At 43.8% G+C, this 13311-nt stretch overlaps 1 protein-coding gene across 1 annotated transcript; it reads right to left on the bottom strand.

The window, feature by feature from the left end:
- Window positions 1–6967: 6967 nt before the first annotated feature.
- On the bottom strand, window positions 6968–7795 carry LOC138356898 (uncharacterized). The gene has a single exon (XM_069313366.1). It carries the CDS (start codon window positions 7793–7795, stop codon window positions 6968–6970), a length of 828 nt encoding a protein of 275 aa, XP_069169467.1.
- Window positions 7796–13311: the final 5516 nt, after the last annotated feature.

The following is a 13311-nucleotide window of genomic DNA, read 5'->3' as shown; positions in this document are numbered from 1 at the left end:
CCGGGCCGCCTTCACCAAACGACGCCAACAAACAGAGGAAATGTTGAAGGCTGCCAAGATCTTTGACTCACAACACAGAAAAGTTATTTTTTCCACCAGATTCTTAGGTTTACTCCGACTCTTTGATACCGCAGAGGCCTCGCTTCTTACAGGTCCGCGTTCGATCCCCGGCGTTCCGCTCCTCACCAAACGATGTTCTGATATTCAAAAAGTCTTAAAAGATGAGAACATTTTTGTTCCCTTACATATTAAGAAAAAGGTTTACGAAAGATACTTGGATTCTTCAGTCCAACAACTTGGGCTCGTCGATAGCGCAGAGGCCTCGCTTCTCACAGGTGTTTGTTCGACCTCCGACAGTCGAAGTGGTTGGGCACGATCCCTTCTCTCCATCCAATGTCAGTGCCATATCATTAAGTTTCTTTCAATTACCATTCTAGTATACTGGCTTAGGGCTTTAGCCTCGTGCTGACCAAACTAACCTTGTTTATTGAGTCAGCCAATGACTTATGGCTTATCTTTATATAACGATTTTGTCTAAAATATTCACCACAGTTAATATAGATATTTTATGTTATTTATGTAACCCAGAACATATCTGTTTAGTTTTTCAATACAACTGCATGAACATGAAAAAGTGCATCAGGGTGAAAGAAACTCTGTCCATTTTGTTTCTGCCATCACAGGGGATCGATACCGGACCCTATGATTACGAGTCCATAGCGTTGTCCACTCAGCTATCAGGCCACCGGAGGGACGTGAGTGTGTGTGTGTGTATTCACCAATTTTTATTCCCCTAGTTGTACTTACGGGGGTTGATCACTGCTTTTTCGGCCCTAACCCCTTGATGAATGCGTGTACTTACCTATTTGTGCTTGCGAGGATTGAGCTCTGGCTCTTTGGTTCCGCCTCTCAACTGTCAATCAACTAGTGTAAGGTTCCTGAGCCTATTGGGCTCTATCATTTCGACATTTGAAACTGTGTATGGAGTCAGTCTCCACCACATCACTGCCTAATGAGTTCCTTTTGTTAACTACTCTGACACTGAAAAAGTTCTTTCTCACTTATTTGGGTATTCAGTTTCCACCTGTGTCCCCTAGTGCGTGTTCCCTTTGTATTAAAAAGCCTGTCTTTATCGGCCCTACCAATTCCTTTGGGAATCTTGTATGTGGTGATCATGTTCCCCCTACCTCTTCTGTCTTCCAGCGACGTGAGGTTAATTCCTGTAGTCTCTCCAAGTAGTTCATACCTCTCAGTTCGGGTACTAGTCTGGTGGCAAACTTTTGAAACTTTTCCAGTTTAGTCTTATGCTTGACTAGATATGGACTCCATGCTGGAGCTGCATACTCCAGGGTTGGTATGACATATGTGGAATACAAAGTTCAGAATGATTCCTTTCACATGTTTCTAAAGGCCGTTCTTATGTTGGCCAACCTGGAATATGTGGCTGATGTTATCCTCTAGATAGCTTCTGGGAACAGGGCTAGCGTGAAATCAAACCCTAAGTCTTTCTCTCTCTCTCTGTCTCTGACTCTTGAAGAATTTTATCTTCCAAATGATACCTTGTATCTGGCCTCCTGCAACACCCTACTATGTAAAAATGTACTCCTCATTTCATTACATTTGCTTGGGTTAAACTCTAATAACCATTTACTCGACCATTCCTTCAGTTTGTCCAGGTCCTCTTGAGGCCTCAAGCAGCCCTGCTCTATCTCAATCCTTCTCATAACTTTGGCATCGTCTGTAAACATTGAGAGGAATGAACCTTTACATCAGAAAGATCATTTACGTATATCAGAAACAGGAAAGGTCCGAGTACAGAGCTCTGTGGGACTCCATTGGTGACCATGACAATCTAAGGTCTCACTCCTCACTTTAACTCTCTACTTCCTATTGATTAGGAACTCCCTTATCCACTGGAGCACCTTACCAGTTACTCCTGCCTGTCTCTCCAGCTTATGTAACAGCCTCTTTTTGAGTACTGTGTCAAAGGCTTTTCGACTGTCCAAAAAATGCTTATCTTTCTTCCTCAATCTTTGTCACCTGGTCGTAGAATTTTATTAAGTCAGGCTAAGGCAAGATTTACCCTCCCTGAACCCATGTTAACACTGGGTTAACGATGGAAAGTTCCTTCTCTCCAGATGCGTTACTAGGTTTTTTCTCACGATCTTTTCCATCACCTTGCATGGTATACAAGTTAAGGACACTGGCCTGTAGTGTTCCTCTTGTCTGTCACTCTTTTTGTATATTGGGACCACATTACCCAATATCTTTAATATTTCTGGTAGGTCCCCCATCTCCAGTGACCTACTATACATTATGAAGAGTGGCAAGCAAAGTGTCTCTGCACACTCTTTCAATACCTATGGTGAGATTCTGTCTGGACCAACAGCACTTTCTCATATCCAGATCCAACATGTGTCTCTCTTGACTTTATCTCTCGTAATTTCGAACCCTTCCAAGGCCGCCTGGTTTACTCTCTCTTAGTGCAGTGACCTCACCTTGTTCTATTGTGAAGTCCTCCTGGAACCTCTTGTTGAATTCTTCACACACCTCTTTGTCTTTCTCTGTATACCTGTCATCGTTTGTACTAAGTTTCATTATCTGTTCTTTCATTGTTGTTTTCTCCTGATGTGACTGTGGAGTAGTTTTGGTTCGGTCTTGGCTTTGTTTGCTATATAATTTTTATTATTTTTCTCTGCTTCTCTTTTCTCACTATCATACTCATTCCTGGTTCTCTGGAATCTCTCTCTGCATTCTGGTGTTCTGTTATTTTGGAAATTCCTCCTCGCCCTTTTGTTCAGTTCCTTTGCTTCCCATATGTGCCCTAATAAACCATGGATTCTAGTTTTGCTTCTCGGATTTTTCTTTTTGGGCCGGGATAAACCTGTTTACTGCCTTTTGACACTTTTGGGTGACATAGTCCATCACATCTTGTACATACTTAGCTCTGAGGTCTGTGTCCCATGGTATTTCCCTTAGGAAACTTCCTATCTCATCATAATTCCCTTTGCGGTATGCCAACATTTTGTTTCCTAGATCATTTTTTGGGGAGATAAATCCTAGCTCTACCAGAAACTCAAAGATCAATACACCGTGACCACTCATTCCCAAGGGTGCTTCCAACTTAACTTCCCTTATATCCCACTCATTTAGGGTAAATATCAAATCGAGCATTGCTGGTTCATCTTCCCCTCTCATTCTTGTTGGTTCCTTGATGTGTTGGCTTAGAAAGTTTCTTGTTGCCACGTCCAGCAGCTTAGTTCTCCATGTATCTGGTCCCCATGTAGGGCTCTGTTCTCCCAATCTATCTTCCCGTGGTTGAAGTCTCTTATGATTAGTAGTCCAGATCCATTCCTGCTAGCAACAGAAGCTGCTCTCTCTATTATGCTCATGGTGACCATGTTGTTTCTATCATATTCCTGTATGGGCCTTCTGTCATTTGGTGTTGGATTATATATGACTACGACTATAATTTTTTGTTCTCCAGTTGCTATGGTACCTCTTATGTAGTCACTGAAATCTTCACAGGCCTGAATAACCATCTCAAAATCCCAGCCTTTTCTTACCAGAAGAGATACACCACCACCTCCTCTTCCTTCTCTCTCTTTCCTCAGAACATAGTAGTCCTGTGGAAACACTGCATATGTTATGTTTTCCGTCAGTTTCGTTTCTGTGAGTGCTAATATGTCTAGGTTTTCTTCTAGTACCCATTCTCCAAGTTCATTTATTATATATGTAATCCCATCTATGTTAGTGTATATTACCATGAGATTCTCTTCTGTCCCTTCTCATGTCCCCTTCTTGGCGAGTGTTCAGCTGATAGAGAGAGCTGTTCCATGGGTGTGAGGATTTGTGAGGTGGATAACAGGGTCTCAGAGGATACTGGAGTGAGAAGTGGGGGATATAGTGAAGCAGGGACAGGGAGGGTATGTGACGAAGGGGGAGGGAAGACAGGGAGGGAAAGGGGGAAGGGGGGACATGGTGGGAGTAGGGGAGGGGTAGCAGGGTGGAAATGGGTTGAGGGGGGGTAGGGAAATTAGGTTGCTGAGCTGAGTGGGAGCATGGAGGGTTCTGGGTAGGTGATTTCTATGCAGAGGATGGCGGTGGAGTTGCCCCTCCCTCTGGTGTTACTGGTTTGCTGGTTGTGGGTGTCTCCCCCCCCCCCCCCCCTCACCTCTTGGGATGTTGTGTCGGGGGTTGTGATTTCCTGGTTTTCTCCTCTTGCCCAGCACTTCTTCCTTGCTTCTGCCACCATGGCCCTCTCTTCTCTTGTCATGTCCCTCTGGAGGAATACTTTTTTTTAATTTTCCCATATATTGCAGGTGGCTCTTCCTTGTTAGGATCTTCTCCTTTGCAGGCTCATTTGCAAACATTATCTTTAATACACGGTCTCTGTCCTTTTTGTTCCAGCCCAATCTGAAAACCTTCTCATTGCTATGTTCTGCCTCTTCCATCTCTCGCCCCTTTAGTATTTCATTTACTCTCGCTGTGTCCATATCATCCCATTATGTCCTGTTGGAGCCTTCCTGCTCCTTAATACCCACAGCTACCATAGATCTTTTTCTTTCCAGCAGCTGACTAGTGGATCTTGCTGCTTCCTGTGAGGTGGATGCTTTCATGGCTACCTCCCTCACTATGAACATTGCTTCCAAGTTCGTTTTTAGCATTTCTGCAAATGTTGCTTGTACAATGGCATTCCCTTCTAATGTACCACTTCCATCCTCTCTTTGGATGATTATCTGAGCCTTCATATTGACCTCTATGAGGATTTTAATCTCCTCCTTTGTGGCTGTCAGCTCGCTTTGCAGGTTGCTTTTTTATTATTTATTTCCTACATCTCCCTCCTGATTTCCTCCAAAACTTTGGAGAACACTTCCCTCATTTTTTAACATTGACTTTTCTCTGTTCCCTTGTTACCTCTCGCTGCCATGTTTGTCCCTGATCCTACTATGTCGTGTCGTGAAAAAGATGCTGTCTTAATCGACTGAGCTACGACATAGTCAAAAGAACTGAAACCAGAAGTTCTACTGAACTTACTTGGATCCTGCAGCCTCTCCGAGACACAAACCAGGATTTTACACAATTCCCCCATGCACTTGAGCTATGTCAATAGGCTGCTCTACTGCACAACCATAAAGGTGTTTTGTATTTAATATACATAGATACACATGAGTCACAGACAAGATTTTGAGATGCTCTATTCTGTCGGGCTGAAAGTCACACCTCTAGAATATTAATGACCACAAAATGACCAAGGTCAGGTCGTGTGAAGATAACCTTGTTTATGCTAAGCTCACAATTGCAGGCGGCTAGCCGGAGGTGTCCTTCAAACAAGCCGCTAGTTAAGGTGTGGTCTGATAGATGGCCTGGGGCTATCTACTTGTGTGTGGGGGGGGGGGATTTGCTACTAGATTTCAAATAAATAAATAAATACCCAGGAAACTGTACTTTCGGGAGCAATAGGAGAGCAGGGCAGAAGACAGCAGCCAAGATAGGCTGTCGGCCGGACAGGGCTGACTCTGCCTGTCAACTTGAGACCATCCCCTCCCCTTCTCTATTCAACTTCCTAGAACCGAGGCAGTCCTTGGTGAGTTGAACATTAAGGTGACTTAGTCGTGTTCAAAGTGTTGTGTTGATTATCTTGGGGGCAGACAGCTGTAATGGTTCTCAAAGTTTTGAGTAATGACTCACGTTGTTTAGTAATCCTGACAGAGTGAACCTTCAGTTCGAGTGCTTGAATGATGCTACTTATCATTGCTAAAATATATGTTGGTTAACTTAATTGTTTACATTGTCATTAACTTGGTTCCCTAGAACTTTGCGAGTTGAGGCGACACTGCCTCTGAGTTTACTTATTACATATCCATACCTGGTTAGAGTTGGTACAAGAAACAAGATTATGATACAGATGAAGCATACTAAGACCTTTTGATAACATCTTTGAGAATTTTCTGATACAGACTAGTTCCATTCCTTGTCTTGTATGTACAAGTACCTTTGTCCTCTCGGGTACCTGGTAGTCGGGAAATTCAGTTGCGATCAGTTGATTTAATTTGGCATTGTTGGAGACCCATGACTGGAGAGGCTTATTGGCTCCCATTAATTCTCGATTGACCTCATGGTATATGTTCAACAGTTTACTCTCACTGCTGGTTGTTCCTTGAAAATTATCCACATGCAAGTTTTTACTAATTTCTGTTTTGTTTGGGCTATTGGACTTCTTCAAGTGCATATCTAAGGTAGCTTGAAGCAGAAACGGTGAGGAAGTGGCCCCAAACAAAACAGATGCAAACCTGTAAGTGATTAATTCACTGTTTGGATCGTTAGGATCCTTGATCCATAGGAACTTTGTGTAGTTCCAGTCTTCTTCTTAGAGACCTACCCTAAGGAAAGCCGTGCTGATGTCGAACCTATATCCGTAAGTCCCAATATGGAACTTTAACAACACGTCGTATAGCCTTTGTCTCAGGCTAGGGTCAGTTTGAAGGCAGTCATTTAACGAAACACTACTCTGCCTCGTCTTAGAGCTGCAAGTACATACTATCCCCAGTGGGGTAGTAGCAGAATTTTTCAGTACAAGGTGGTGTGGCAGGTAGTGCCCTTCCTTTGGGTTATCATTAGTGACAACTTCCATAAATTTATCGACTTGCTTCTGTAATATTTCATGATACAACTTCAAGTTCTCAGGCTGTCTTTGTAAGCGCAACACCTGTGATCTTAATTGGTTATGTGCCATAAAATGGTTGACGGGTAGTTGAGGGTGATTCAGCTTCCATGGTAACCTGACCCAGTATTGATTATCTCTGTAGATAAATGAGTCCAGGTATTGTTTGTAAGTCCAGTCGTCATCTGGGCTAGGTTGTTCAGGGACAATGCCGAGAGTTGCCAGGTCCCATAGTTTATGTACAGGGGGATCAAGCTCATCCTCGGACATGTCTCTGAATTGCAGTGGAGACTGTTCTCCTAGTCATGCAACCATTACTGGGTTGGCAAGTTGGTGGTCTACAGGTGCGGGTTGTTTCAGCCGTAATAATGGGCCTGTTAGCAAATAGTCACCTGCAGATGGTAACAAGCTCATTCCTTGTTTTTCTTCCTTTCCTTTGATAAACTTATGGTAGACATCTAATCCCATAAGGATTCCAATATTGGAAAGGTTGTCTGACGTGATTTTATCAGCCAAATGGATTCCCTTTTCTTTCAGGAATTTGACTGTTGTACCTAGACCATATACATACAGGTCTGTTGGGAATCTATCTACTACCAGAGCTTGTATCGTTCGGACATAACCTCCTAAACGTACTTTAGGTCGTACTACCTTGAGGACTCGGGCTCCTGTGTTAGTCAGGAATCCTGCTATGTCTATTCGTGTCTCTCTTACAGGTGTGAGTTTCAGGGCATCTACCAACTCCTTTGAGATAAAAGTCATTTGGGATCCTTGGTCAAATAATCCACATATGGTGGCTTTGGACTCTCCATTTTTAATGATCAATTGAGCAGTGAGTAGAGCTGATTTATGATCAGACCTTGTTGAGAAGACACTTATGCCAAGTAACACAGTACAAAGCTGTACTGATGTGGTAGTTCCTTCCTCCTTCTGTGGTTTAGCAGACTTTGTACTTGAGTCCCCACAGAGTGCTGTATGGTGTTGACCCTTATGGCACCTATTACAGGTGCGTATTTGAGTTGTACAGGTGTCGAGATTATGTGCCCTTATAAACTTGGTACATTTACGTAACTCCTTGAGTCGTTTTATACGTGTAGCACGATCGGGGTAAACTTTGCAAAAGTATGACATGTGGTTGTTCATAGAACACACATGGTGTCCAGACGTTAACAGCATCTTGGGGAGTCACCGATTTGGGTGACGCATTAACTGTAGGTTTGGAGGGACCAACTGCATATGTGCCTACACTGCTTTGTTTCCACTTTGGGGAGGGGGAAGTTGTTTTAGATTTGTTTGGAATACTGTTTGTACTCTGTTGTCTACTATTAGTGGTAGACAAAGGTTTAGATGTCACTTTTCCATCTGGGTTATCTCTTTGTTTTTCTATGATGGAACGCAAACCTTCGCTTATCTCCTTTACACTCAGAGAAGATTTGTTATATAAGACAAACAACTTATCCAGTACGTCACTGGGTAATTTGCGTTTCATATGGACTTGGATTATCCAGTCGGATTCGTCCAAGTTGACCTTGTTCTTAAGTGCTTTGAGCAAGGACTCAAGCTCTAATCTAAAGGCTTGGAGTGAGTCAGCCGTACTATTCGGAGGGTTAATATCCAACAGCTTCTGGGTTAGAAGTCTGATAGTCCTTTCTGGCTTAGCATAATTATCCTTAAGGAGCTGTAGGGCATTGTCTTAACCGTCATCAGTGAACGTCAGATCACAGACCAACTGTAATGCTTTATTCTTTAAGACACCCTGTAAATATGTAAATTTTGTCGTCTTTGCTGGCATTAACAATAGAATCCACAGAATCAACAAATTTGTTCCAGAAGTTGTCCCAACTCTCGTCCTTTGTACCAGAGAAAGTTGAGAGACTGAGTGATGGAAATTTGACTTCTGGTTGTGTCTAGTTTTGGGAAGCTGTGGCTTTAATATTTGTATTGGCCTTATGTGTGGTTATTAAATCGTCAAAGTGTTGTAACTTTGCATGCATTTCATCTTTGTAATCTGCATTTTCCTGTATTACATCATCCATTGCCTCTTCATTGATATTAGGAGTTGCGAGGATATCCTGATATTTCAGGATTTTTTTGAGCACATGTTGGTATTTGGTCTGTGCAACCTTATAATAGCCTTCCAGTTCTACGGAATTAATTGGAGTTTGATTACTTAAATCCTCACAATGTTTGATCTGTCGGGTTAAGTGGCCCTTCATGCCAGTGAGGGTCGCTTTTACGTTTTTGGCAGTAGACATCATGGCAGTATTTGCTAGCCTTGTTGGACTGTTTCTCGTACTTGAATTAGTAGAGCCACTAGTTTCCGAAATAGAGCTGCTTATCTTAAAAAAAACCCACTATATAATCATACACACTATAATTTGAGTGGTAAGCCTGCATCAATGCTGGTATTTCCTCAAGTTAACCCTTCTTTATCACTCTTGGTTCGTACGGAGACACAGATTAACACTCAAAGGTGAAATGATTATAGTTAAATTATTACTATAGTTAAGGTAATATTATGTAGACAACACAACTCGGGTTGTCATGAATATTGCATAAAAGTATGTGCTTGCTAGGTTGTAATATATGTTCAACTCTAAACAAGTGTAAAATGCTTAGCCTTACACCAGGTTAGCACAATAAATTAGACTAGGTTGCTGTACAACACCAGCCTAAAATGTCCTACCCTTGTACAAGAATTAGTTGTAAACAGAATTAGTCTGTTTTCCATCCTCCTGAGGTCTGTGATTTTCTTATCAAGGATCTCCTCAATGGCATTAGACCCTAGGGGGGTTCCAAGGAGGGTGCTGTTCTCGGCCCTAATGACATGGGCTTCAGGCAAGGCAGACCTTATTTTAGCTACGATGTCTGGGTTGGAGGAGACAACTTCACACTTGGAAGGGTTCAGGAAGAAACCCAGGGTTACTTCTTGCTCCCTTATTTTCCTGATATTTTCCATGAGGTAGTCTATGGTGCCAGCTATAGTGCCATCATCCAAAAACCAGACATTGAACTCAATGGACAAAGCTTTCAGTCATTTCATTTAAGATTAAGCAGAAAAGAAGGGGAGTGTCATGGGGTCGTGTGTTGTGACGGTGTCCCACCCCTATATGTCTTTCTTCCCAGCTTAGAAGAGTCATATCTCCGTAGCCTAAGTATTCTCTGATGTTCAGGGATTATTTTTATATGTGGGAAAGCGTGGAGCGTGATTAAGCTGGCTGTAAAATGGCCATCTAAGTTTGATAATGCAAGGGGCTTACGCCTTTTGGAGGCACAAGACAGTGCCGAGCCATCCTGTTTCCCGCCAAGACGTCGTGACGCTTCCCGGCACCTGATTGCCCAGGTGAGGTCACATGCTGGAAGTGACCAATGACGAGAGCCCTCGGGCCGTGTGACGTCACTTTTGGAGGGTTCTCGGGGCGGCTGGCGCCTGGGCGGGAAGAGTATGTCACAAACCGACAAAGAGGGTGGATGCCCTTGGTTGAGCTCCGGATCTAGAGAGCCCTTACCAGTAGATTTAGGCTTCGCTTTGATTCTACAGACAGTCTGAGAAGCCATCCAACTTCCGTGGAGTGCTCAGAAGCAAGGACGGGCCGGATTAGAGAGCCAAGAGCTCTATCAAGAGTCTGCAGCAGAGGAAACGTTGGGCTGGTGACGTCTGGGACGCCCAGGGGACCAGTATTCCACATCAAGGGAAAAGCTACAGCCGGGCCAAATGTACTGGCAGTGAGGGGAGGGAAAGCTGTGCTGGACTGCGAGGTGTTGGCAGTGCCAGGAAGAGTGGAGGACGATGACGGAGGTACCTATCTCCAGTACCCCGGACAAGAGAAGGATTAAGGAAGTACCTGTTGTGAGTGAGAGCACGGAGAAGACACGTTAACACGAGGACGACGGAGGAACCTGGGTGTGTGGGAACTGTTCCTCAGAAGACCAGAAGCCAGGACCAGGAACCTCAGCATCTCTCAACAGAGGACGAGTCAGCTTCGTGGTTGGAGTGAAATAAGCTAGATAATTGTCCCTCCCTTTATCCCTTTTGATCTAGGTGAACTAGAATATTTTATATGTTGTGAACATTTCTACTCATCATTTTATTGTCTAAGTGACAGAATATTAGCACTTTGGCATGCCCCGCGCGCCACTCCTCAACTGTGCGATTTGGGTCCCAGCGTTTCACGGGAGCGCACGTTAATTCTGAATAGTGTATACTCTCTTTAACTTTGTCACCTTAATTCTCATCCTACGAGATTAAATTTGGTATTATTGTGTTCGCAATAGCATTCTCTACAGCACTAAATGCATATAAACTCCAAAAGCCCGGCTAATTACCCGCAGCAAACAAAGAAAGTGCGAACGAGTTATCCAGGAGTGCGCAAAAGCGATAAAATGTGTTCATTCTTTTCATTCTGGTCACCTCAATTTTCGTCCTAGGTCTTTCATTTTGGTATCAATGGGTTCACAACAGAAGTCTCTAGAGGAACATTTGCATATAAAATAAAAAACCTGGTCACGCTCCACCCGCCGATGAGTTGAAGATGGGCCACGTGTTAACCGCGAGTGAGCGCCCAGACGCCTTCCAGCTACACTCCCAATTCCTGCCCACAAATGTTTAGTATTTAGTATTTTAGTATATGTAGTATTATAGTTTCGTTTTTTTTGTGTAGTAGTTGTACATCACATAAGCATTGTAGATAGCCATTTGCACAAAATAGATGGTCATTTTCTTCATCCATTTGTGAGTTTTCCTTATGAAGTGATAATATTTGATCATTTGGTCAAAGTGATCAACACCTTTCATGTTTGTATTGTAGTCACAGATTGCATTCGGCTTGTTGACAGTTACCAAACAGTCCCCCCAAAATCGGATAAAAACCTGATTTTTGGCAATTATTTTAGTGGATGACGCAAAGCTGCGTCATCCCCGAGATTACCGACAGTAAACGGATGACGCAATGCTGTGTCATGCCCAGGCAAAAGTGTTAAGCTAGGAGTCAAGAGCTCATTTAGGCATGAGTTGGTGCGTGTGAGCATTAAGGCTGTGATGTTAGTGATTCTGGAAGTGGTAGCTGGTGTGCAAAGAGCCAGCAACGAACTTTGAAACGCCCAGCTGATGGCATTGCTAGAGGCGTGGGAATGTCACGACGTTTCTGACAGCTGGAGCTGTCAGCTGATCATGCTGCCAAAGGCACGAGGTGTTCCCCCGCGCTCGAGGAGTAGACCCAGTCAGCTGACCATGTTGGCAGAGACGTGTCATTGAGAAGTGTTGCCAACAGCGACGATATCCGCCTTTTGACATTTCTTTACACAATTTATATGTGTATATATGCTTTTGTTTCAGTAAACTTTTAAACTAACTGATGAGTTTAAGTGAGCCTCCATTCTCTAGGTCCATATATATATATATATATATATATATATATATATATATATATATATATATATATATATATATATATATATATATATGCGAACAAGCCTGAATGGTCCCCAGGACAATATGCAACTGAAAACTCACACCCCAGAAGTGACTCGAACCCATACTCCCAGGAGCCACGCAACTGGTATGTACAAGACGCCTTAATCCACTTGACCATCACGACCGGACATAATGAGGTGATAGCCGAGGCTATTTGAACCACCCCACCGCCGGCACTCGGATAGTAATCTTGGGCATAGCATTTTACCAAATCACCTCATTCTTTGGGGCACACGTGAGGAACACAAATGCGAACAAGCCTGAATGGTCCCCAGGACAATATGCAACTGAAAACTCACACCCCAGAAGTGACTCGAACCCATACTCCCAGGAGCCACGCAACTGGTATGTACAAGACGCCTTAATCCACTTGACCATCACGACCGGACATAATGAGGTGATAGCCGAGGCTATTTGAACCACCCCACCGCCGGCACTCGGATAGTAATCTTGGGCATAGCATTTTACCAAATCACCTCATTCTTTGGGGCACACGTGAGGAACACAAATGCGAACAAGCCTGAATGGTCCCCAGGACAATATGCAACTGAAAACTCACACCCCAGAAGTGACTCGAACCCATACTCCCAGGAGCCACGCAACTGGTATGTACAAGACGCCTTAATCCACTTGACCATCACGACCGGACATAATGAGGTGATAGCCGAGGCTATTTGAACCACCCCACCGCCGGCACTCGGATAGTAATCTTGGGCATAGCATTTTACCAAATCACCTCATTCTTTGGGGCACACGTGAGGAACACAAATGCGAACAAGCCTGAATGGTCCCCAGGACAATATGCAACTGAAAACTCACACCCCAGAAGTGACTCGAACCCATACTCCCAGGAGCCACGCAACTGGTATGTACAAGACGCCTTAATCCACTTGACCATCACGACCGGACATAATGAGGTGATAGCCGAGGCTATTTGAACCACCCCACCGCCGGCACTCGGATAGTAATCTTGGGCATAGCATTTTACCAAATCACCTCATTCTTTGGGGCACACGTGAGGAACACAAATGCGAACAAGCCTGAATGGTCCCCAGGACAATATGCAACTGAAAACTCACACCCCAGAAGTGACTCGAACCCATACTCCCAGGAGCCACGCAACTGGTATGTACAAGACGCCTTAATCCACTTGACCATCACGACCGGACATAAT

The sequence above is a fragment of the Procambarus clarkii genome, chromosome 1, assembly GCF_040958095.1.
Source record: "Procambarus clarkii isolate CNS0578487 chromosome 1, FALCON_Pclarkii_2.0, whole genome shotgun sequence".
NCBI classification, from domain to species: Eukaryota; Metazoa; Arthropoda; class Malacostraca; order Decapoda; family Cambaridae; genus Procambarus; species Procambarus clarkii.
The sequence above is the reverse complement of the archived record's forward strand: the minus strand, read 5'-3'. Positions and strand labels throughout refer to the sequence as shown.

Excerpts from the sequence above, each read along its gene's own strand:
- LOC138356898 (XM_069313366.1), bottom strand. The coding sequence starts at position 7,795 with ATGTCATACTTTTGCAAAGTTTACCCCGATCGTGCTACACGTATAAAA.